The sequence below is a fragment of the Theropithecus gelada genome, chromosome 9 (genome assembly GCF_003255815.1).
Source record: "Theropithecus gelada isolate Dixy chromosome 9, Tgel_1.0, whole genome shotgun sequence".
NCBI classification, from domain to species: Eukaryota; Metazoa; Chordata; class Mammalia; order Primates; family Cercopithecidae; genus Theropithecus; species Theropithecus gelada.
Genome location: NC_037677.1, coordinates 123,927,496 through 123,954,053, shown reverse-complemented (window position 1 = coordinate 123,954,053; position 26,558 = coordinate 123,927,496). Strand labels below are relative to the sequence as shown.

At 46.4% G+C, this 26,558-nt stretch overlaps 1 protein-coding gene across 2 annotated transcripts in view; it reads right to left on the bottom strand.

Annotated features, from left to right (window-relative positions):
* DOCK1 (dedicator of cytokinesis 1) overlaps positions 1 to 26,558 on the bottom strand; it is a 540,207-nt gene that overhangs the window by 45,812 nt on the left and 467,837 nt on the right. For both annotated transcript variants that reach the window (XM_025396230.1, XM_025396231.1), the window contains exons 37-40: positions 25,641 to 25,731; positions 22,116 to 22,235; positions 4,382 to 4,471; positions 2,700 to 2,804 (exon numbers count right to left, since the gene is read on the bottom strand). In XM_025396230.1, the coding sequence (XP_025252015.1) occupies positions 2,700 to 2,804; positions 4,382 to 4,471; positions 22,116 to 22,235; positions 25,641 to 25,731 (406 nt within the window). The remainder of the gene's footprint in view (positions 1 to 2,699; positions 2,805 to 4,381; positions 4,472 to 22,115; positions 22,236 to 25,640; positions 25,732 to 26,558) is intronic.

Genomic DNA, 26,558 nt, shown 5'->3' with positions numbered 1-26,558 from the left:
TGAATTCTTTTTCACTTTGTGCTTAGATATGTCTTAAAAGTACCATTATGGAAGAAAAATATTCTATTTATCTCCAAAAAAAAAAAAAAAACAAAAGTCAAGCAGAAACCAGATAAAATGTAGTCTTAATTAGAAATATAAATACACAGTTTGAATATCTTCTAAGGCTATATAAAGCCACACACTTCCAAAATTCAGTAAGATTTAATGTATAACAGACTATTATGAAACTAGCAAGCATTTTTCTTATGCTTTACATAAGAAAGACATAATAATAAAAATGTATATAAAAACTTTAATAGAAAAACGCCGGTGAGTTATAGATAAAAACATGAATAACATTTTCTGAAAATGTCAGTTACTTTGCATTCTGAAATGATCCCTTCGAACATGAAAACAAGGGGAAAATGTACATATAGTCAAAGATATTTATTCCTTGTAAGACCTACAAATATTAATATGAGCACAAACAACAGTGAGATCAATTTTTAGAGAAAAACAAAGCAAAAGGGACAGCTAGTCAGTTCTTGGAGGCTCCTCTCCAGCAGGGCATGAAGCACTCAAACATTCCGCCCACTTTTTGGTAACTTGCTAGTGTCACTGGCAGATTGACCCCTGCCAGGTGATCTGTGAAGCGTGATAAATACATTGCTGCAGCCCCGCAGAATGATCCAGGTGTGGCGGGAAAGTCAGTTCAATATTAACCAAGCCTGTTAACCTCTATTTGGACTTTTCATTTTGTCCTTTTGGTGGTGGAGATGACCCAAGACCATCCCTGGAGCCTGCCGTGCATGAGCTCCTGGCACAACCTGGCATCTACTGGGCTTGGGGGCTGTGACATGTCCTCCGCACCTGGCACTGCCCTCACATAATATTCCACGCAGGCTGCTCTCTTGCTCTGGACTCCGGGATAACCATCCTGCATGGATCCAGAGTTGGTGCCTACATATCCAGAGGTAGATCTCCATCCACAGGGGCCACACGCACCATTTAACACCAAGCACTGCACAAGGCTGCCATGGCTTGGTCCACTTCTCTCCCTTTCTTAAAGATGTATGTTCTGGAGCACACACACTCGAATTAAAGCCTTTAGCAACAGTAAGTGGCTTTAACTCTAAGCTCATTCCACCCTTCAGCTTTGTTTTTTATTGAGAATGAAGCTAATTTCAAACTTGTCTCTAATTCACAGCTTGTAACTAAGCCTCCTTTATTCATTCTCTGGAAGGGAAGACTTTGTTCAGAATCTGTGCTTCTGATCAACCACTGTCTTTGCTGCACGATGAAGGCAAGGGGAGAAGCTGACCAGCAATGACCAGGAGTGACCAGAGGCCAGACGCCTCCATCACCAGGCAGGATACTGAGGAGTGGGCAGCCAGCCTCACCTCGTGGAGCAGGCCAGAACTGTGGGGCTCTCCTGTCAACAGGGACATGTCCTTCCTAAGGGGAGGTTTGTATCCTCTGGGTACTGTGATGAAGAGGTGTCTCACACTATTAGTGACTCCCGTGGAATCGGAAACACAGGAGCCCAAATGAGCAACGTCTGGAACCAGTGGAATCACCCAACTGGTTTCAACTGCCCCAGACAGCCGTGCTCAAGACACAGAGCTTCTGCTTCCTAAAGCTAGAGCAATCACACATGGTCTCCTAGGATAAGAGAAAACCACGTGTCAAAAAAAAAAAAAAAAAAAAAGTCGTAAGAAATATCAGGAAATCATGACCCATTGGTCAATGCCATCCAAGAATGTGTTTTTGAGAAAATGTATAAACAATTCTATGGTAGGCCAGGCAGCATTCTTAATATTTATATAACTTCTCCTTTGGCCTCATGTGAATATTGGGAAACGGGCATCTGGCAGGTGATCACGGTTACTGCTTCAATCACATGTCCGAAAGCACGCGCCTGTCTCAGGGATGGAGCCTGATTTGGAGTTTCCAGCACCGTGGCCATACAGATCCACTTCCAATTTCCCATATAATTAAAATCATACATCTTCACAGCAGCACATTGGGTGGGGACAACCCAAATGTTCATCAATGGATCAATGAATGAATAAAATGTGGCCTCTCCATGCAACAAAATACCATTCAGCCTTAAAAAGGGTGAAGTTCTGACACATGCTACAACCTGGATGAACCTGGAAGGCATTTGGCCGAGTGAAACACGTCAAACACAGAAGGGCGAGTACTGTACAATTCCACTGATACAAGGTCCCGAGAACAGTCAGATTCATAGAGACACAAAGTAGAATGGTGGCTGCCAGGGGCTAGGGGGAGGGAGAATGAGGAGGCAGTGTTTGACGGATGGAGAATTTCAGTTTTGCAAGATGAAAAAGTTCTGAAGGCAGATGGTGGTGCTGGCTGCACAACAATGCGAATGCATGAATGCCACCGAACTACACACCTGAAAATGGTTAAGATGGCAAATAGTATGTTACACATACCACACCTCAATTAAAATAATACACGTACATCTCTGAAGGAGGGTTGTTTTAAGGAAACATCAGATGGAAAGGTTATATGCAACCAAAGAAAATCCTGTCAGCCTCTCTCTGTCCCCTGGGCTAACCAACAAGCTATGGCAGTGTGGAGAGCTGCACCTTGCCACACGGATGCAAACTCCCCACTCTTCCTCAGAACGGGAAGGGGATTCTCTGCTGGGGGAACAATCATGGCTCAGATTAGGCAGAATCAAACTTTACCCGCAGGAATGTGGGGAACCCTTGTCCGTAGTAGCCAACAGCAAAATAGTCAGGCTTGGGCCTGATCACTTTGACGATGTTTTCATAAAACTGAGCCTGTTTTTTCTGGAAGGAAAAAAGAGAATGCATTTCAGGTTTGAGTATTCAAGCATGTGTGCCTCTGGATTCTTCTTGTGGGCTCTTTAAAAGCTCTGGCAACTTCTACAGGGTGGGAGAGGGAGACGGTGGGAGATGGTACTCAGGCTGCACCTGAATTTCATCTCACTCCATCGTTTTGACATTATTTTTCACTCCTTCTCCATCATTTCGCAAAGGAATCTGAACAAACAAAGACCAAATTCAGCAAACAGTTGTGACTTATGGGTGTTTTCAATAACCGAAGAAGTGCCAAAGAAATGCGTTTTCTTCTGATTAAATGACTGGCCCTTAGTACTTTTTAAAAGGTATGGGTCAGATAGTGGGATACATTCAAGGAGAATTTAAAAGAACAGAATCGTTCTGTTCTAAATTCATGACACACATTCCCACATCATTAAGGTGATCTGCTGAATAGAAAAATGACAAGTTGGAGGAGGCAGTGATTAGAAACTAACAGCATTCCCATGGCAGAAGAAAGGTCTGGTCATTATCTGTCCATTCCTCTCTCATAGAAGGGGTCAGGTTTTTTTGTTTTTTGAGACGGATTCTCACTCTGTTGCCCAGGATGGAGTGCAGTGGCGTGATCTCGGCTCACTGCAACTTCTACCTCCTAGGTTCACGCCATTCTCCTGCCTCAGCCTCCCGAGTAGCTGGGACTACAGGCGCCGCCACCAGGCCTGGCTAACATTTTTGTATTTTTAGTAGAGACGGGGTTTCACTGTGTTAGCTAGGATGGTCTCGATCTCCTGACCTCGTGATCTGCCTGCCTCGGCCTCCCAAAGTACTGGGATTATAGGTGCGAGCCTCCGTGCCCGGCCAACGGTGGTGCTATTAAAGGTGATTTTTACAATAATAATATATTACATTTATAACTATAAAATCAAAATTACAAATATATATATATATATATAATTATTATTATTTTTTTTGAGATGGAGTCTCGCTCTGTCACCCAGACTGAAGTGCAGTGGCGCGGTCTCAACTCACTGCAAGCTCTGCCTCCCGGGTTCACGCCATTCTCCTGCCTCAGCCTCCCGAGTAGCTGGGACTACAGGTGCCCACCACCACGCCGGGCTAATTTTTTGTATTTTTTAGCAGAGACGGGGTATCACCGTGTTAACCGGGATGGTCTCGATCTTCTGACCTCGTGATCCGCCTGCCTCAGCTTCCCAAAGTGCTGGGATTATAGGCGTGAGCCAGCGTGCCCGGCCTCGGGTCAGTTTTAAACTAGTACAAATGGTCAGAGACTCCTGGGCTGTCAAGACCACTACACAGAAGGTCAGCAGTTGTTTACGTACAATTTGTTCATAGAAGCCTTAAGAGTTTGGTTATAAGAGCTGAATTGGGACTAAAAAGTAAATATTTATGGGCCAAGTATCAACCAGCAAATAAACTAAAACCATCTTCCTAGGCAAAACGGAGGGACATGGCCCGGGTCCCAGAGTGCCTGGGGCGAACCCCAACGTTGACATGGAAAGAGAAATTCCTGAAAAACCAGCTGAGATTGCCTGTGTTGATTTAAATGAAAAGAAATAAAGACTCACCAGCAATTCGCTGAGTTGCTCATAATCAAACATTTCGTTCTCATACTGCTCGGCTAGCTCCTTGCCCAAGGCAATGGCCTCCTCCCACATCTGTGAGTTGAAACAAAGAAAAGAAAGAGAAATCGAGGCCTGAACTGTGCGAAGAGTAAAACAGGAATGCAATCATTCAAAATAAAACAGTGTAGAAGTACATTTGAAGAAATGAAACACTATGGGAGTAACACTGAAAAAATACAAATATTTTCTTGAAGCTCCTGTCTTTTGGCTCGTGACCCACAGCATCAGCTGGTCAAAGAGGTCAATCACTGGCATGTCAAATACGCAGGCCTCTGGCCACGGTAACAGCAGTCTGTTGGCCAGTCCTCACAGCTTCTGTCCTTGCTCTCCTGCTGCCAGCTGGGGCCCGAAGCCCATCTGTCCCAATAGCCTTGGAGCCAGGGAAAAGGAACTGTAAGGTGGAGAGACGCTGTGGGATTCATTTATGTAGAAACTGGGGGCCTGACTTGGCTCTTTTCCCATGTCATCCACCTACAAAATGCTATGTCGAAAATCATCAATGATCAGAAATATCAGGGCAGACTTCGACTCTAAACTAAAGCTTGCAGAAAGTTTGATGTATGTGTGTGACTATGCTATGGATATAAAGCCGGGTATCATTTTGAAAAGGGGGAACTTTGCAAGGTAAGTTACTTTCCAAATCAGTGATTAAAATGTTGATAAGCTTTTGACACATATGGAATAATTTTTTGAAAGATAGTTGGCCTTAATTTTCTTTATTTTTCTTGGGAAAAACAAAGTGGATTACTGGAGAAAACCACGGAAAAATCAGAGGAACCATCTCTTTCAGGAAGCCTTCCTAGCTGCCTCCCACTCTCCTCCTTTGTGCTTCCACAAAGACCCAGGATCCTACTGCCTCAAAACTTCTGGCAATGTACGGAAACTAGTATGCCCCTTTGTCATTCTTCCTCAGAGAATACAAGCCCTTGAGGACAGGGGCTCAGCTTTATCAACCTGGAAAACCTCTGGACCTTAACCCAGGGCCTGCCTGACAAGGTTTAGTGAACAGAACTGTTGGATGCTGATTTACAACCAGGAAAGCTTCCTATCATCCTACATGCTGCATTCCCAGCCACGAATCACCACTTCTCAACTGCCGTCATTCCCACAAGATGGTAGCACCAGTCCTTAGGGGGGAACCACACAGCTTCAGAACCACCCAACAGGCCAGGCTTTCCAGGCCCCAAACCTGGACTACCCTTGGCACTAAGCCCCCATCCGCCGGCTGCACAAAAAAAGACCAAGGCCTTGCAGTAAAGAAAGAGTTTAATTGACATAAGGCCAGCCATGCTGTTACAGCAGGTAGCTAGTCAGGCATGAGCGGGGCAGGAGAGGGCTCCCCTGACCTCCTACCAGCGAAGTCAGGTGACTGTCAGGTGACGGTCAGGCAGTTGTTACACTGTCTCTCTAAAATAATAATTGGTTGCAGACAGTGCCAGAGAAAGGCAGTTTCCCAAGAGCTAGAAACACCTGAAGCTGGTAATCAGCAGCTTCCTGGTAAGATTTCAGGAGCTGGCTGAGTGGGCTCAAGCATGTGAATTGAGAGGCATCATGGCGGAGTTTAACTGGTTACCTTCCAGGGACATTCCACTGGAAAAGGGACACACGACGCTGGAAGTAGCCCAGCATATCAAACCCCAAGCCCAAGGTCAAATGGGGCACTTGATCTCCAAGATGTCTGCTTGGCCCTCTTCCAAGTGTACTTTCTTTTCATTCCAGCTCTAAAACTTTTTAATAAACTTTCATTCCGGCTCCGAAACTTGCCTCAGTCTCTTCTTCTGCTTTATGCCCCTCAGTCGAATTCCTTCTTCTGAGGTGGTGAGAACTGAGGTTGCTGCAGAGCCGTAGGGATTTGCAGCCAGTAACACTACTCAAATCAGTCTCCCCAAAGGCTCCCAGGGGAGGGGCTTTTCAAAGGCAGTCTGGGGGAAGGGGTGGTGGTGGCCAGCTAATGGATGCTGCTGCAGATGGGTTGGGTTGGAGACGAAATCACAGGGGGTCAGAGCTGCCCTCTTGAGCTGAGTTGCTTCTAGGTGGGCCACAGGAGTGGGGCTGGTGGTTTGGGTGGAGCCAGGTGTCAGACAAGCAAAAAATCTGAAAAGATCTCAAAAGGCTAATTTACAATAGTGAAGTTGCGTATTTTGTGACCAGTCTACACCTTAGCAGAATTCAGGTTTCTCTCCTCTTCCTAGCCTGACGGCCTTTCATTAGCTTTATAAAGGCGGCTGAGTTTTAGAGAAGGCCTATTATCATTTAAACTCTAAACTAGAGGTCTCCCAGAGTTGGCTTAGCCAAAGCCCAGGAATGATTATAGGAGAGGCATGACTGAGCAGGGCAGGAGCAGGCTCCCCTGACATCCTACCAGTAAAGTCTGGTGACTGTCAGGTGTCGGTCAGGCAGTTGTTACACTGTCTCTCTAAAATAATAATTGGTCGCAGACAGTGCCAGAGAAAGGCAGTTTCCCAAGAGCTAGAAACACCTCAAGCTGGTTACAGGGGGGCGGGTGAGGATTTCGATTAGATCTCTTTTATTGACATGCTTTCCTCACTGTTAATTTTTTTGCAAAGGTGGTTTCAGCTTTTCCTAGCTTACTCGGTCCAGCCACCTGTGCTCTCCCGTTTAAGGCCTCCAATCACTTTGTCAGGTGGGCATCTGCATTACACCCATTTTGCAGATAAGGAACCTAGGGATCAGACTGGTCAGTAGCTTTGCCAAGGACGCACAGCAGATAAGCGGTGGGCTTGACCCAGCATGGCCTTTTCGAAAGTCTTTGTTCCTGATGGCCACGGAGCAGCCCTTCCAAGCTGCTTCCCCACCTCCTGCCAGGATGGATTTGAAGAGTCCAGGCTGGCCTTGAACTCGAGGTTCTCACAGGGGAGACAGACTGCCAAGCCCTAAACATGGGTCATCCTTGGCACTGAGCCCCCACCTGCCCGCTGGCCTTTGCCTTTTGTTTCTGTAGGATGACCCCATTGAAGCCTCACTCACTTCAGAGCCACCTAAAAAACTTTAGAACATTGTTTTACTTAAATGCTCCCAAAATACTCCTGTCATAGCCACGACGTAAAGAAGCCATCAGCTATTTTCGATGAGAGTAAAAGTTATTCTAGAATCAGAGTGGCATTTTAATACTTTGAATAACAAAATAAAAGCAAGGCCAAAGAAAACAAAGATTTCAGAGCTGGGACCAGTGTCCAGGGAGGGCAGGAGGTGGCCCAAGACGTCCTGCCTACGGTCCCCGCTCTGCTACCTGGTCCCTTTCCAGAGCCCCCATCTGTCTCCCCCATCCTGCTGAAGATTTAACGTTGCCTCCCGTTCCTGGAATATCTCAGTCTGCTGCTCTAAGTCTCTCGTGTGTCCTCTGCTAGAGCCCCAGCTCACATTTTCTAGGAAGGGAGAACTTCCTTACTTTTAATGTTTTTTTAAAGCTCCAGTGACCACTTCCTCTCTAAGCAGATTTCCATTTCAAAGAGAACATTACCTTTCCTTGTAGGTCTCTTACACCAGATTATTATTTTTTTTTTTTTTCAGTTTTCTGCAAGTAGATACAAACTCTTTAGCTTCCTAGAATGCCAGGGCTTCTAATTCATTCCTGAGTAAAAGCCTAATCTGTCTTTATCCTAAATGACAGAGGAGATACTTTAGATACATATCAAAAGTAATTGTTTTTAAACGAAATACAAGTCTTGAGTAAATATCTTCTCAGACTCACCCTCAGGTTACATGGTGGTCTTTTCTATCAGATTTCCTGTAAATATGTATCTCTCATCCCTCCCCACTACCCCCAGCCTGTTTCAAAGGCCTCTGCATCAAGGAGATTTTCATCTCCTTTTAATTGGATGGGGCTTTACAGGGAGTGTGGGTAATTCATACGTCCAACGTGAATACCTTGGACAACGTTTCCGTGCCAGAGAGAAGGCAGATTCAGTAGGATCTAGATTTAGATGATCTCAGTGAAAGAAGCGCTTTAGCCTCTGCGATTGAACACCCTGCTTTGGCTCCGTTCTCAGAAGTGCTACAGGTTTATCAGGTTTGCCACAGTCCCAAATGAAAAAGCCCCGTATCAGCAGACAACTTTATTTTCTGATGGGAAATCTTTAATCCAATTTATGGCATTCTCGAAATTGCCGGTTGACTTGCAGCACGGAGGACGGTCTCCCCACCCCTGCTTTCCCCCAGATGATATCAGACGTGTTCTTTTGAGATGATAATCTTCTCTCTATTTTTCTGAACCTGCTGGTTTCAGGAAGTTCCATTTCTTCAAGTTCCATGAATAGAAACTGGAATAAAAACTTTCTTTTATAATAAAACTCCTTCCTTAGTTCCCAGACAGAAGCAGCTGTAGAGAATGTAGCAGGAATTGATTTCTTACCCATGAGGTGATGTTGATGATTCTGACAGGATGACAACATGGATGTCACAGGACAAGGGAACAGCAGCAGATGAAAGGCAAGATGTCAGCCGGGACAGCCGTCCCTTTCTAATAATTCAGGCTGGCGATGACTCACCAGGATACTGGTGGGCGACTCTGGTTTCATTTGCTGACTAGCTGTAAGTAACTCACCAGTGGAGATACTTTATAGGATGCTTGCATTTCAGACATCCTTCTAAAATTCATCTGTTCTGTTTTTTCACAGCAGTTATTGGGAAAAGAGTCATACTCAATTACCCTCCGAATTTCCAGAGTCCCACACACGTCTCTGACATCAAAATGGATTAAAATCACTGGTGCGGAAGAATCCAGAGCTCTGGGGGAGGTCCGTCAGCAGCAGTACAGGGGCCAGGGAGGCCCAGGGCTAGCAGGAGGCTGCGTTCAGTCCGTGCTTTGCTCAATGCGTGCTGAGTGACAGCGTCCCTTCCAGGCTGGCGGCCCTGGTGAGGTGGGCCTGGATGATTCCAAGGGCCCAGCTAGTCTTGGTGTTGCCCGCAACTGTGCTGCAAGGAATGGAGACCCTTTTCAAGCATGTCCACTCTCTCCAGGCCCCTCACGTTTTCCTTGAGCCAGGCCTCATCCTTGGTCCTCCTGGAGTGCTCAGCCGGCACTGACTGATCTGGTGCAGGACTGACTTTTTGCGAAGACCTTTCTGAGGCAGACTCAGGCCTGACTCCCTGCCCCAGCAAAGATGGTCTGCAGTTGAAAGCTGACTGATCTTGCAGTAATGATGCCAAAGTCACCCCAAGTGTGTACAAGATGGACCAGACACGGCAATGTCATACTGGAGCCACTGCCCCATCACAAGGGAATCCCTGCCTTGTCAAATCAGAGTCACAGCTGTGTAATAGAGGAGTCACTGCCTGTGTCATCCAGGAGCCACTATTTGTATCATCCAGGAGCCACGACCCATGTCATACAGGAGTCACTACTCAGGTCATACAGGAACCACTGTCCAGGATATGCAGGACCCAATACCCGGGTCATACAGGGACCACTGCCTGGATCATACAGGAGCCACTGCCCGGGTCATACAGGGACCACTGCCCCGGTCATACAGGAGCCACTGCCCGGGTCATACAGGAGCCATTTCCCGGGTCATACAGGGACCACTGCCCGGATCATACAGGAGCCACTGCCCAGGTCATACAGGGACAACTGCCCGGATCATACAGGAGCCACTGCCCGGGTCATACAGGGACCACTGCCCGGATCATACAGGAGCCACTGCCCGGGTCATACAGGAGCCACTGCCCGGGTCATACAGGGACCACTGCCCGGGTCATACAGGGACCACTGCCCGGGTCATACAGGAGTCACTGTCCCAGTCATACAGGACATACTGCCTGGTCATGCAGGAGCCACTACCTGTGTCATGCAGGAGTCACTGCTCAGATCTCATATGATCCACTGCCCATGTGACTTATGCTCATCAACATGGCTTCTTTATTCCACAGCAATTCCTTATTAGTCAAAACAGAAAACTATTCACTCAGCTTGTAATGTGCTAGGTAAAAAATGAATTTTTTTTTTTTTTTAACAGAGATAGGGTATTTTTTCTTTTGTAGTTTTGCAAAGACTTTTGTCTTTTGTAGTTTTGCAAAGACTACATTTGTAGTTTTGCAAAGACTACATTTGTAGTTTTGCAAAGAAAGACCTTGAAAAGCCTAAAGCAGGCAGCAAGAGATATAGCTGGTTCTTGCTCGGTGCTTTAATTGGAGAGAGAGAGACACAGAGCTGCTCACTCCTGCCTTCCACAGGCAGTTACTGGCCAGTGGTGAGGGAGTGGGCTCCAGAGACAACAGGAGGAGAGGAACAGCAAGTGCAGATCACCCTTTATGGAGTGTTGTAGAAAGAGGAGGAGAAATGGGCAATGGCTGGACAGGGGAGTTGGAACAAGAAAGAACTCTCCTTAAAGATGAGAGCAATAATGGCATGGTTGCAGGTGGGAGGGTGGGAGCCGACAGAACAACACGTGGTTGCTGCAAGGGGAGAGTGCAGATGTGCTGGTGAGATGTCCTGGGATTGGGGGGAATCCAGGGCACAGAGTGGCGAGCCGCCAAGTATCACTGCAGCTGTGACCTGGCCCAGGGTTCTCTATGTACCCAGCATCACTGCAGCTGTGACCTGGCCCAGGGTTCTCTATGTACCCAGCATCACTGCAGCTGTGACCTGGTGCAGGGTTCTCTATGTACCCAGCATCACTGCAGCTGTGACCTGGTGCAGGGCTCTCTATATACACAGCATCACTGCAGCTGTGACCTGGCCAAGGGCTCTCTACACACCCAGCATCACTGCAGCTGTGATCTGGCCCAAGACTCTCTACACACCCGGCATCACCGCAGCTGACCTGACCCAGGACTCTATGTATCCAGCATCACTGCAGCTGTGACCTGGCCCAGGGCTCTCTATGTATCCAGCATCACTGCAGCTGTGACCTGGCCCAGGGCTCTCTATGCACCCAGCATCACTGCAGCTGTGACCTGGCCCAGGACTCTCTGTATACACAGCATCACTGCAGCTGTGACCTGGCCAAGGGCTCTCTACACACCCGGCATCACTGCAGCTGACCTGACCCAGGACTCTCTATGTACCCAGCATCACTGCAGCTGAGACCTGACCCAGGACTCTCTATGCACCCAGCATCACTGCAGCTGTGACCCTGCTCCTTTCTCCCTTTCTTGACCCCGTCCTTTAAATGCCCTGCACAGGACTGCTCCGTGTGCGCCCTCGCTGCCTTGCTCAATGCTGAAAGGAGGAAAGGACCCCATCTGCTCTCTGCAGCAAGTGGAGCATTTCCTCCGTACATCTTCCTCCCAGCAAGCACTCTGGGCTTCCAGGCCAGTGGTGGCCCCAGTCACTCCTGGCACATGCTTTTCTGACTCTGACCCTGTTCAAGGGTCTTTGGCACCACGGAATTAGCTAACTTAAAGTCTCATGATATCACTTCCACCTGCCACTAGCTCTGTGGGGCTCAGGCCTGGCCCAATGCCCCACCCCTCGTCTGGTCTCTGGCCCCCACCCTCCCTCCTCTAAGTCTGCTGCCACCATGTTGCCAGAATTACTCCCTGAAAAGAGGAAAATGATGTCATTATTTTCTACTTTCATGAAATTTCCATTGGGTCCTTGTAAGCCAGATCTTTAGGACACAATACAGGGCCACTGGCAAACTAGCTCCAACGTCCTTGCTATGCTCTGAATGTTTCTGTCTCTCCCAAATTCCCAGGCTGAAATCCTCAGCTTCAAGGTGTTGGCATTAGGAGATGAGGCCTTTGAGGGTGATTAGGTCAGGAGGGTGGAGCCCTCACGAATGAGTGAGGATGAGTGGCCTCAAAACAGAGGCCCAGGAGAGTGCCCTCACACCTGCCAGGACATGACGACACAGAGAAGGCAACATCGTGGAGCAGGCAGAGGGCCCTCTCCAGACATCGGATCTGCGAGTGCCTTGATCTAGGAATTCCCAGGTCCAGAACGGTGAGAAATGAATTTGTGGTTTATAAACCAGCCCGTCTGTGGCATTTTGTTACAGGAGCACGAAGGGACGAAGGCAGCCCCCGCATTGCTATCTCCCAGGATGGCTCGACTTCCCTGGAAAAGCGAGATGTTGTCAGTAGCTCTTCCCCTTCCGGCGCTATTCTCACACTCTGGAATTCCCGAGCCTTCCAGCCATCATCTGGCAAACTTAATTTCACTCTTCAAGAAGCACTAAATATGACCATCTCTGTGAAGGCTTCTCCAGCTCTCCAAAAGAAGGCATCACTCCTCACCTGTGAGACAGGGAGAGCCAGCGCCCACCTGTGTGATGGGCGGAAGGTGGGTTTCGTTATTTATCTGCTCATACAACAGCCCTGATGGTAGAATTGCCTCGAGGTGGGCCTGGCTCCATCTGGATATTTCATGGTGCAGGATGGCACTGGGCACACTTGGGCTTTGAGTGGAAAAAGCTTGTTAGTGATCCCACATGAACTAAGGGAGCAGTGTTGTTACTGACTCGAAAATGGACTTTCTCAGGCTTTGTCATAAATTACTGTACAGGAGCAAATCATAAAGAACATATGATCTTTCTGAATATTCAGGCCAAATGCTGGCTGAATAGGTTCTGCTAATATCACATTTTCAAAAATTCTAGAAATGCCAACAAGAAACCCATATGAAGGCTCCATTATGTTGACCTGCAATCCCTCTTAATAACAACTGTTTCCAAAGAGAAACTTAAAGGATGAGAAGATTTCACCCAAATACTTGGAAAAGAGATGCAAACATTTGACCAAAAATGGAAATTTGCTCCAAACTCCTATTTTTAGTTTACATAATGATGCAAGATGCTTTTTTTTTTTTTTTTAAACTTTGGTGCAAGGCAAAGTGTGAACTTTGTCAAGGGAAGGTTATTTTCAGGGAAAATAAAACAGAGCTCCAGCTGAAAATAGTCACGGGGCTTCATATATCACTTGGGCTATAAATTATGTATCGCATTTGTCAACCTGCCAGGCTGTTTCTTGATTTCAGAGGTGGCTGGTGTTGGCTAATACTGACTGCCTCACTCTGACTGCACTTTCCTTAGAGGAGGACTTCTATCTTTGACTCTCAGCCTCCACAGAGAAGCCTGGTAATTTTCAGTGAAGTACTTGGATTAAGGGCTTTATTGAAAATTACTAGGCCTCAACCAAACACAATAAGACAGACAATTCAGAGCATCTTCAGAAAAGAACACTGGTCTGCCATGATAAAACCAAACAGAAGGCTTTTGGGGGACACTCAGGCGGGCGGTAAGAATGGAACGGAAAAGGAGCAAGGAGTCATTATTAGCTCGGGAAGGAAGAAACGTAAAAGAATGAAAATGGAAACAGATGGAAATGACATTTTGCAGAGAAAAAGATTAAGAAACCAAGAGCTAGGCTGAAAGACATTCAAAACTTTAAAAAACGGTGGAAAAGTAAAAATAGAAGAATGATTCCTTGGGGAAGAAATACAGAAAGATAACAGAACATCATTCATAAAACCAGTGTCCAATATAAAACAGCAGCAAATCCATTCTGCCTTGCTGGTTTCTAAGCACAAAGGCAGAGAAACTTTAATATCACCCCATTCCCATCTCTCTCTGGCCCCCCCCGATCTCCCGGGGAGCAAAGAGAGACGCCATTGCAGGGGGCCTGGGATGGGGACCCCTGCTCCCTTAACGGCCTGCTCGGCCTTGTCCGGAGGCAAGCTTGTCCTGGATTCTGGAAGCCCCTATTTGCCCTAAGAGGCTGTAGATATTTCAAACAATGAATGAGTTCTAGGATGTATATCCTTTCCACAGAGAAAGTATGTAAATGAAGATTTCCTTAATTGCATACGGAAATGGGCCACGAGGAGACAAGCTGGGCCAGTGGAGCTGTAGCTGGGTCACGGTTTTGCCAGACTGATGTCCCACTCGGCTTCCATTTTTTCATCTTGCAAGCCCCAGTGATCACCGGTCTCCAAGCTTAACTGAGGTCTTAAGTCTCCTTACCCCAATACATTTTTAAAACTGGAATTGCATTTTTTTCCCCCTAAAATGAAATACATGTAAGATCGAACCAAGGAAATTCTTGTGATATAAACACTCCAAGGGCTGCGGGCACATGCTCAGGACGTGAGCCTGGTGCACGTGGCGCCATCAGCCAGGTCAGTAAGTTCTGTGGATGCTGACTGTCCTCCCTGCATGCTTGTCTGCCCGTTCGCTCACTGAATAAACTGCTGTAATCATTCGGACGGAAGATTGTTATTTTTAACATACAAGATTCTAGACAGGAAAATCCAGCCCTGGTCTTGCAAGAATCTGTCTCCATCTGATCCATAACCATTGCAGTGAACATGGTGCTAAAGTCAAGTTAGTGTTAGCCTTGGGAAAGGAGCACCCTGATAAAATCCGACTGCGATGCGGCACGTGGCAGAGTGGGGTGGGATCTGCCCCCGGCCCGGTGCTGGGGACAGGTGGGAGGCATGGCCTTTCGCTCTCCCAGGGGCTCAGTCTGGGTCAGGAGGCAAGATCTGTAACAAACAAAATATGCCCCAAATAAGGAACTTTGTGGAAAGTCTGACTGACGGCCACCTTCTTGATTGTGTGCTGTTTGCTCAAGTGCTGGCCAGAATGTGCTCATCTCACTAACAAAAGACCACCTTGAAAGTCCCGTGCCTGTGTATGTGTGTGGGCAGGGGGTGTCTGGGACCTGGCTGTACTCACTGTTCAATTCTGCTTTGAGCCTAAAACCACTCTTTAAAAAGCTATTTTAAAAAAATGGAGTGGAGCCCAGGCCACGGCACAGATCCCTCAGAGGGAGATCCAGAGGTGGCAGCCACAGCCACTGCCTCTGCTCTTAGGAGCTTATGTCAGCACGGGCCCTGGGGACTCAGGGATGGTTGCTGGAGCAGCTGGGACATCGCCTGGGAGCTTCTCAGAAATGCAGAGCCTTGGGCCCCACCCCAGACCAGCTAAATCAAAATCTGGATTTTTAACAAGATTCCCCAGTGAACTCCAAAAGCCAAGAACGTTTGAGAGCAGTGAAATATGCCCAGAAGGCGGGAAGGCAGCCGTCATGGCAGCCGTCACACGAGACAGCAGCAAGAAGCAGCTGGTCCACGCCGGGACAGACCATGGGAAGATGCAAGGGCTTGGGGATCAGAGGGCATGTTCAGAAGAAGGCCAGATGCTGTGGGTGATGAGAGGGTACATCTGGAGGTTCGATTCCTACTCTAAGAAGCCTCATGCCAGGTGAGAGGCCTGGATCGCCTGCAGAGGAGATGGGGGAATCCCTGAGGTTTGGGCATCTTTGAAGCAGTTCACGCTGTGATCCAGAGGCCACATTATTAGAAACCCGACTAGTATCTACCTGCAGGAGCAGAAGGGTGGAGACAGGCATGGGGCCTTGGGGAGAAGAGTGGGTAGGCATCTCAGACAGACCCAGGTGAGAGGGACCGAGAACTTACAAGGAGACACAAAGTAAACTGGATCTAGCAGCAGGGCTTCTGCCCAGATGCCCGAGTTATTCAAAAGTGCCCCAGGTAGAACTGGGCCAAGATGGTGCCGATCTTAGAGCCAGTCTGTCAGCGGGGAAGGCTCATATTCCCTGAGGCACGTGGATAGACAGATCCCGAGGAGCAAACGTGACTTATCCTTGCTAAGCCCGGGAAATGAAAAATGAGATTGTAATGGGATTTGTCCAAAGCACAAATGAAAACAACATCACCGAGGGGCAAAATTCTAAATTTTAATAATAAAATACGTATCGGAAAACTCTGTCTTGCTCCAACAAGAAGATGCTGCTTTTTCTTGATTTCTCACACTTTATCTTCGCAGCTACCTCTTTCTACCTCTCTTCTATTTGCCTCATCTGTATTTCCTTCAGGGCCATGTGAAAGCTCCCAAGTCCCCCTTCCCTCCAGGTTCCCACTGGTAACTGCCGTACTCTTGACAGCTGTCTCACTGCTACGGAAATGACTTTGAGTCACAGGACAAAAAACATCGTATCTTGGTGCTTGTGATTACGCTCGATCATGCTTTCTTCCGTGCCATTTCCACATATATTTTGTTCTTTCCAGACTTGGGTCCCCATTTTGTAACTCTTTTAGAAATCTTTAGCTTTTTAAATATTCATGTAGTATAAGGAGTAGATACCAACAGGCACGCAGGCAATTCGGCTGCCTGTGAGGCCCCACAGGACAGCGGGCAGCTTCCGCTTCCCAGCCGAATGTGGGCGGCAGTGCTGGTCTGATGATGTTCTTGGCGCTCAACAAGAGCAAAGTCTTTGACTCAGAGCAGCACCGTCCAACAGGAACCCAAGAGGAGCCACATCTGTGAATGCTGCATTTCCTAGCTGCTACCTTTTAAAGAGTAAAACTAATTTTAGTACTATCGACTCTATCTAAGATATTACTATTTCAACATGAAATCTATACAGATAAATGAATGAGACACCTGGTGTGGGTATTAGCTTGCCAGGGCTGCCATAACGAGGCACTGACTGGGTACTGGGGACCTCAAGTCACATTCATTCACTTCCTCACTGTTCTGGAGGCCAGGATTCTGCCATCAAAGTGTCTGCAGGGCTGGTGTCCTCTGAGTCCTCTCTCCTTGGCTTGTGGACGGCCGCCCTCTTGCTGTATCCTCAACACGGTCTTCCCTCTGGGTGTGTCTGCATCCTAATCCCTCTTCTTATAAGGATACCAGTCAGATTGAATTAGGACCCACCCTAATGACCTCATTTTACCTTAATTACTTCTTTAAAGACCCTACCTCCAAATACAGTCACATTTTGAAACACTGAAATTAGGACTTCAACATAGGAATTTTGCGGGGATGCAACTCAGCCCATAAGAACATTTGTTTTTTTGTACTTCATCTTAGAAACGTGGTTCACACGGGCCCAATGGCCGCATGTGGTTCAGGACTCAGTACTGGACAACAGTGAGGGTTAGAGTCCTACCCATTAATTGGGAGCTGGTTTCTCTGGTGCTCAGCTGCTCAGAGGGCTTAAAGAGACATCTAAGACTAATTGATAAAGAAAAGAGGTTTAATCAGCTCACAGTTCCACAGGCTGTACAGGAAGCATGGCAGCATCTGCTTCTGGGGAGGCCCCAGGGAGCTTATACTCATGACGGAAGGCAACAGGGGCAGGCATCTCACATGGCAGGTGCAGGACTGAGAGCAGAAGGCAGGGAGGTCCCACACACTTTTTTGTTTGTTTGTTTTGAGATGGAGTCTCTGTCACCCAGGCTGGAGTGCAGTGGCTGGATCTTGGTTCACTGCAACCTCCACCTCCCAGGTTCAAGTGATTCTCAAGCCTCAGCCTCCCGAGTAGCTGGGATTACAGACGCCTGCCACCACGCCCGGCTACTTTTTGTATTTTCAGTAGAAACAGGGTTTTGCCATATTGGCCAGACTGGTCTCAAACTCCTGACCTCGGGTGATCTGCCCGCCTCAGCCTCCCAAAGTGCTGGGATTACAGGCATGAGCCACAGCGCCCAGCTGGTCTCACACAGTTTTGAACAACCCAGATCTCATGAGAACTCACTCACTCTCACGACACAGCACCAAGAAGGAAATCTACCCTTATGACCCAATCACCTCCCACCAGGCCCCACCTCCAACACTGGAGATTACAATGACTTGGGATTTGGGCAGGGACCCAGATCCAAACCATATCAGGGCCCCACACCAATCAAGGCTCTCCTTCAAGTTTCCTTGGGCTGTGTCACCTGCCAGTTAAGGCCTGTGATGACCTGTGGACCATTTAAAAAGTATTTTTCCCCCAAGATAATTGCAATCTGGGAATGGAGTGTGGAAAGGCATGCCCCTTGAAGTCTGGGGTGACCATGTGATCTGCTTCAGCCAATGACATGAACACTGTCATTTTGGGGCAGAAGCCCCAGGGCAGGGGACTCCTTGCTGTCCTCTCTGGCTGTGTCCTTCTGTGGCAGAACCTTTGCTCACCTGGGTTCCAAGTGAAAAGGAGGACATGGAGCATGTGTGAGAAACACACCTGAGTTGTTTGGAGCTATGGAGATTCAGAGAGGTTCAAACTCCAGCGCAGGCCATCCAGACTGCTACAGAAGATGAATTATTTCCTACTGCTCTTTTCCCCAGAAAATGTAATACTTGTTGATGTTAAAATGAATTTTTTGCCTTGCAGCTGATCACTCAGATACTTCAAATTTCATTTTATCAAGTTCTTTCCAGCACCTGTTCTTCGTCTCGTTTTAGTTTAAGAGGGATAAGGAGGCTTTGTTCCTTTTTAACATTCTCGTGGAAATATTATGGATATTCAGAAGTGGTTTTTCCATCGGTTTTATCAATACAGCTACTATGAAGAAAATCCTCCTGAAACTCATTCTGATTCAAGGCCAGCCAATGATCACTTTGCCATAGCCCTTGTTCTGTCTCCACCAAAACACAGGGACATCTGAGGACAATCCTTGAGTCAGTTTTCCTTTAGCTGCCCATCCCATTTTGTCACTTGAATTTATTTTTTCTAAGGCGGGCTTTCTCAACCTGGACACGACAGGGATTCTGGTCTATTTCTTTCTGGTGTGGGTGCCATGTGTGCACTGTTGGAGGGTTAGCAGCACCTTCTCTTCCCCTAGTCAGGAAAACCCACAATACCTCCTGCAGATCTCAGTTGAGAACCACCGTTCTGAACCAAACACATTCATTTTGCCCTTCCATGTGATTTTTTTGATGAATATCACAATGTAGAAAAAGATATTTGGCTACCTTTGCTAAAAAAAAAAAAACAGAAAAAGAAAAAAGAAAAAAAAGACTTTGTTTTTTGATTTATCATTTATTGAAGGCCACCTGTCCTGCCATCCATGAGCATTTCTCATATGTCAGGAAGCATGTTAAATGTTGACTTTTCATTCATCTGTTCATTCTTTGCACACACATCTATAATGTAATGAGCACGTGCTGTCTGCCAGGCACTGTTCCAAGCATTAGATGCATGGTGGGGAATCGACGGGTGAGGCTCTGTCTTCACAGAGCTCAGAGCCTACTGGGGAACTCATTAAAGAAACACACAAGGAAATCTATCATTGCAAATGATAGTAGGTGCCATAAAGGAGAAAAGAGGATGTTTCCGTGGCTGGAGAAGAGGTGACATTTCAGCTGACACAGGAAGGAGTAAGCCCAGGGCACAGCAGGGAGACATTCTTTGAGTCCACCATGCACACGTGGTCCTCTACCACAAAGAAACAGGTAGCCCAGAATGCCAATCGTGCCCAGAATGAGAAAGCCTGGCTTAGTAAAAGCTAATTCAAGTGACAAAATGGTACAGGCAGCAAAAGGAAAACTGACTCAAGCAATGTCTTCAAGGCAGCGCAGCAGAAACCCGCCGGGCAGTGGCAGGAAAGGGCTGGTGCATTTCAGGACGCAGAAGGGCCAGTGTGGCTGGAACACAGAGGGCAAGGGAGGGAACGATGGTGGAGAGGTCGCGGGAGCCAATGCTGGTCAGAGGATGTGCTGCCACAAAGAGAGCCCAGCAACAGCCATCAACAAATGCACACATGCCTTCAGTCCCACGACCTCTGGCCCTTGGGCCTCCCGGCCACCCCAGGGTCCCTGCCTCCTGCCCTGCCCATTCAGTAGCACTGCTCGCCCTTCCCTAGAACACTATGGAGCCAAGAAGCCACTGCAGGGAAGGGTTGGCTGCATTTGCTCCATTTCTTTGCCAGTTTGCTGAGAAACAGGATTCTCCTGGCTAACGTAGTACAATTTTAGTAATTGGCCCTAATCCTCAAAGCTTCTCATTCCGGAGAACAAAAATATATCCTGTTCTACTACAGCAGCGGTCCTCAACCTTTTTGGCATCAGGGACTGATTTCAGGGAGGAAATTTTTCCATGGACCGGGGTAGGGGATGGTTTCAGGATGATTCGAGGGCATTACATTTATCGTGCATTTTATTTCTATTACTGTTACATTGTAATACATAGCGAAATAATTATACAACTCACCATAATGTAGAATCAGTGGGAGCCTCAGGTTATTTTCCTGCAACTAGATGATCCCATCAGGGAAAGATGGGAGACAGTGACAGATCATCAGGCATTAGATTCTCATAAAGAGGGTGGCCCCTGGATCCCTCACATGCACAGTTCACAACAGGGATCACGCTCCTGTGAGAATCTAATGGTGCTGCTGATCTGGCAGGAGCTGGAGCTCAGGTGGTAATGCGGGCGATGGGAACAGCTGTAAAAACAGATGAAGCTTTGCTCGCTCACCCGCCGCTCACCTGCTGCTGTGCAGCCTGGTTCCTAACAGGCCACGAACTGCACTGGGGCCGAGGACCTGGGGTTTGGGGACCCCTGACCTACAGGACTGGGTGTAATTCACAGAACATTTCTGATCCTTATTTCCAAGCAGCCTTTGGGAGCCCACATGCCATTCTGAAAACTTCAGACTTTCTCCCTGTGTCAAGAATGGCAGGGACAAATAAAGGACGCAGCAATGCTTACTCCGAATGTGAGCAGAATCCCAAGCTTGGGACCACGGGGACTGTGTTAAGTCACTGTTTTCAGTGGGGTTTGGTTTACGTCAACAGTCACAAACAGGGGCAGCCATCATCCCTCCCGGGCGTCACTGTACCTGTGGGTAGGACTGTGTCCCCAGAAATATCTGAAGTCCTAACCCCTGGTATTTCTGATTCTGACCTTATTTGGAAACAGGGTATTTGAATGTAATCAACGGAAGATGAGGACCTGCTGGAGGAGAGTGGGCCCTCATCTAACTGCTGGTACCTCCTAAGGAGAAGGAGATTGAGACAGAGACTCGCATGAGCAGAAGGCCTGTGATGATGAAGGCAGAACTTGGAGCGACGTAGTTACAGCTGACCAGTGCCAGGGACCACAAGCAACACACGCAAAGGAAAAGACACGGGGCAGATTCTCCCCTGCAGTCTTCAGAGGGGGTGGCCACGCCAACACCGTGACATCAGGCTTGCAGCTCCCAGCACTAAGCTATGAGAATACATTCACGTTGTTGAAAGCCACCCAGTTTGTGCTACAGCAGCCCTAGGATGTGAACGTCGGTACCTTCATAAAGTGTGCCAGTCACTTTTCTCAAAGGAAAAAAAAATAAAACAGGTTCTGAAATGAGTTAGGAATCTTGATGAAACCAAAGAAGGAGTTCCAATGTCACTTCGGTGGCAGGTTTCAAAAACTTCTGAAACTGAAACAGCCTTTTTTTTTCTTTTCTTTTTTTTTTTAATAGTTACTGCATATCTGAATCACAAGAACTACAGTGATCAAATACAATACTGGCTGATTAAAATGACGGCAGGTTTCCTTTTAGTGGAAGTCAAGTGGAATCTATAATTTTGTTTAAGCCAATTAAACTAGAAGCCACCAGGATGGAGCAATATCCATCCTACCATGGGATTAATTCTTCCGTGACAACAGAAAAATGCAAGATGTCAAAGGAATACATTAGCTCTGTGGGCACGGAAACACCTCCAAATCGGTGTTCCAGACTTAGTTCCCTCTGGTAAGGGTTATAAAAATACTTGGTGCTTTTTTAGAGCATCTATAAAAGGGCTATTGATTTTTTTTTTTTTTTAAGATTTCTACTTTTAAGTGCAAGCTGAAGGAACATGCATAAAACATTTCAATATACAATTTGTAACAAATTTCTGGTTCTGCAAACATCACATGCTAAAAAAACGTGTTTACAACGTTGCAGGTAGGTGCAAGGAAGGAGGAAAATAAGAAAAATTGCTTTTTGTTTGCTTTTTACCTTGCCTTTGTCGAAGTAGTGGATGATTTCCTGGTAGAGCTGCTCCTTCAGCTGTCCCTGCGTGGTGGCCTGGTACCCGTCCCGCTGGGTGAGGTGGGCCACACACACATCCTCCGACCACTAAGGGAGAAGCAGAGCATGAGCGGCCTCGAGGCAGACACACCCAAGGACATCAGAATGGTGTGAGCTTCGCATCGGACACGTGTGGGGGCCGCGGTTCTGGAGACATGCGTGGCTGCTGTCAACAGGCTGGGGATTGCCAGGGCAGAGCCTCTGTCTGGACACACCGACAGGCATAAAAGACGTGGGGGAGGCAGAGCTGCAGTGGGGTTCACACAAAAGAAAAACCCAGCAGGTTCTGGAAAGCACAGAACTGGCAGCTTGCAAATGCCACCTCCTAATACCCCGGGACAAATCAGGAACCAGGTGATCCAGGGCCATCCCAAGGGTGGCACCCCAGGGCTCTGGTCTCAGTGTTGCGTGGGTTGGCATTTTAATCAACAGCAAAGACAGTATATGGAAAGGGATCAGAAAGTCTGTCAAGCTCCTTAAGGATGGGGAGGTGTCTGCACCATCAGCCATAGGCATGGTGCTGGGCACAGAGTCAGGGCTTGGCCAGTATTCCTGGAAGCATTGGTGCAGTCGGTGTGTGAGCTGAAGATGCACGAGGAGATACGCCAGAGGGAAGGCAAGGCCACTTGACAGATACAACGTGTCAGCTCCTGAACTTGGGCTCAACACATCAGTGGCATTAAGTATAGGGTTCAATAAAATTCAGCAACTATTTGATGAGGACCCGCTGTGTGCCTCGAGCTGGGTCAAAGAGGAGGTGGAAGACACCTGACCCCCAGGATGGTGCAATTCTACATTAGAGCATAATGACACAGGACAACACTGTGTGAGCTAGGATCGGGCCACTGTACTCTAGTCTGGACAACAGAGCAAGACCCTTCTCCAAGAAGAAGAAGAAAAACAGAACAAGAAAAAGAACACTGCAAAAAAAGACTCCATGAGCACCTAAGGGCAGGAGGCATGTGCTCCCACTGGGCAGCCTGGAGGCTCACGGGAGGACAGGGTGAGCATGCGCTTGCTTACTGCTGGTCCCAGGAGAGGGAGCTTGACCCTGTTTTCAGCCAGGCCACGGAGGGTGCTGCAAATAAGGCACTAAGTGGGAAGCTGGGGTCTGGGCAATGGGGCAAGGCTCCGTCAGCTGCTTACTGTCTTAGCACATGCCCCTCCCCACTTCCCTGAAACCACGGGCCGGGGGGCACCTCCTGCTAGACATCAGGTCTCCCAGGCACTGGGCATGGGCCCTGAATGGCTCCCCCTTTCCAGGAAGGTCAGGCAGGAGTGAGAAACCTTTAAGTGGTCTGCAAAGTTTTTCACCTTAAAATTAAACTTGCATATCTCCATCACAATTGGACAAACTCTGTAACTTTGAAGTTTGTACAACATAATTGGTCTACTTTTATTGGAGGATGGAGAATAAAAGTAAAACTAGATTCTGAAATGTAACCACAATAAAATAAATTAAGAACAAGCAAGTTCAGAATCCAAATGACTTCTTTGCATTTTTAAATCAGGTTTGCAAATGAAAACATTGACTAGGGAAGGAAAAATCCTCTCTACCTTCCACTTCCACATGGAGATGTAATAATTTGATTGCTAGGTGAAAAACTAAAGCTTTTATCGCTCTTGGTTTTGACGAAAGATATGCCTAACCAAAAAAGATTCTATTTGAGGATTTTCAGTTAACAAACAATAATATATCTGTCATACTGAAGAATTTTCACAACGATACAAATCATGTCCTTTGGTGAGTTGATTAAATAGCATGAATTCACATTTACAGTAATATCAAAACATACTTAGAAAAAATTGCAAAATGTAATGGGGCAAAAGATATGGAGACAGATTATGTAGAATTCACCATTAAACTGGAAAATTCAGAAGCCCGGGGGAAATGATAATGCAATTGGGCCTATCGATTTGAGCTGTGAAACAAACCATCATGCAGTTTGTGACAAACCCATCTGTACTCAATAAATCCAATGATTAAACAAACGATGCTTTTATGCACATATATATGTTTTACATTCACACACGCATATAAAAGTTTACATTCTGTGAGAGACGGAGTAAGGGTTGAGTGAGCAGTTTGTCAACCCCATTTTAATTTCCCTGGGGTAAAAGAAATATCTTCACATTTGCAAAAACACCTTGTTACTGAAATTTGAGTTTCGAATAAATGAAGGCCGTCAGAATTCAGAGTGTGAGAGCTGGTATCAGATGTACCAACTGAAATCTCCATCCTCATAAATTATGCTCCTTGGGAGAGCCTTACGTGGCACGGGGCCAAATGGGTCCTCAGCCAGCCAGCCTCAGGAGGACAACTGATGAGGCCTCCAGACTGAGCTGAGCTCTGTGTGTTTATTTGTAACAGACACTGCTGTTTCCAGGCAGAGGCCAACTTCCACTCCCAAATGTCTCTAGGGCAGCCTGTGTATATCTGTGTCACAGAAGCTAGCAGAAATTTCAGCCTCGGGCCAAAGATGGAAAGAGTCTTACCAGAGTTTTACTTCATAACACAATGTCTTCCTGAACTCCTATTACCTAACTGACACTACTTAATACCCATTTAGTGTAATTTTCTCTGGTTCTCTTTCATTACATTTTTGGTTTTAGGAGGCTGGCCTAGATTTGGAAACATGACTCCTTGAATGAGTAGTCTTGTGGAATGCCACCAAACTAAATTCTAATTCTTGTAACTGTTCTTATTCATCCAGTTCATAATTTTTCAAATTTTTACAAGGATGTCATGAGCAAGATCATCTAATAACTTGCTGAAGTTGTGAAATATAAAACTAGAGGCTGTACAGCAATTTATCCATCCATCCATCCATCCATCCATCCATCACTGTAAACAAAGGAAGTCAATGTCTGAAGCCATCTGAGTAATAAAAGGACCACTAAGAGTTGACAGTTGTCATGCCAGACCTGTGCTAGGAGCAATACTCTTTAGAAGAATCAGGCAGAGAGCGCTAGCAGAAGATCTCAACGTGAACTGATAGAGTGAAAAGTCGTGATCTGGTCCCTAACTCTTTACTAAGACAATTAGGGGTGTGTCTCACCCTATCTCTTAGTTGTTCTACCAGGAAAATTCCTTCTTGATATTGTTCTTCACTGTCCTGGAGTCCTCTAGTCCTGAACAAGGAACTGTAGAATCTCTAACTTGCTGTCAGCTCACAGCCAAGGATGGGAGTTTACAATGCTTAGTGATCACCTGCTACATCTAATTAAACATCTAATTAATTACATCTAATTAGACATCTAATTAAATCTGCATTCAGAAGGGACAAATCTCTAACCAAAGTACTTCCTAAATTTTTTTGATTGTATCCTTGCATTTATTTAGTCAATTTCATAAAACCTTAAGTTATACTTACTAAAATTTGTCATGGAAAAATGAAATTCTCAATACTCTTAGAATGTATAACAATGGAATCGTCATGTAATTGACATTACCTTAAGAAGCTTTGCATGGAGAAGCAAGGTGTAGGCTGCCTCGGTGTAGTTATCACACTCCTTGTGCAGGTCACAGAGCTTGTACAAATACCTGAGACAAGAAGACAGAGGTATGTTCTTCAAATGTCACTAAATAATTTGTGTTGAGGATTGCGAGAGCTAAATTCTATGTTCAACAGTAAATCACAGCTATACTTTCTTTTCACAATGTTCATAATTCATAATGCCTTAAAAACTTTTGGTACAGAAAGCACGAAGAAAAACTCAGGAAAAAGATAAAGATGATACACAAAGGTAGAATTTTCCTTTAAATTTCTCATTCCTTTTCATTTTCCCTTAAACATTTTTAATGAGACACCCAATGCTTGATTGTGATTTCCTACATTTCTACTGAGTCCAAATGCAAAACGAAATCTGTAAAACTACAAATCCATCAGAATAAAGAGCTCCAATGGTTACAGTCAACGTGATCAAAAGAATTTCTTTGCCATAAAGAAATACAGGTAACTGAGTTATTGAATTCATATAGTATGTTTTTAAAAAGGAGAAATAAAAAAACCTAGAAATAGAAAATTAGACAACCACACTCAATGTAATAAACACATCACTAAAAACTCATGCTGTGTAGGTTACATCCTTCTCCTAGTGTCCAGAGTGGCAATCTTCCTAATTATTTGACACTAGACTTTAGAAGTAACCAAGAGAGAGGGGCTCAATCACAGTCCCTCACTTCAGGGAGCAAGGTGAGTAGGGAAGCAAAATCCAGCAGGCAAAGCAAAACATTTCTCTTCTTCATGGAAGAAAGACATAAAAAACATGGGACTAGGGCATCCGTTAACTAACAGCACACCGAAAAATTATCACTCACCTATGTCTGGTAAAGTTATAACTGGATTTCTCACTGGATCATACAACTTA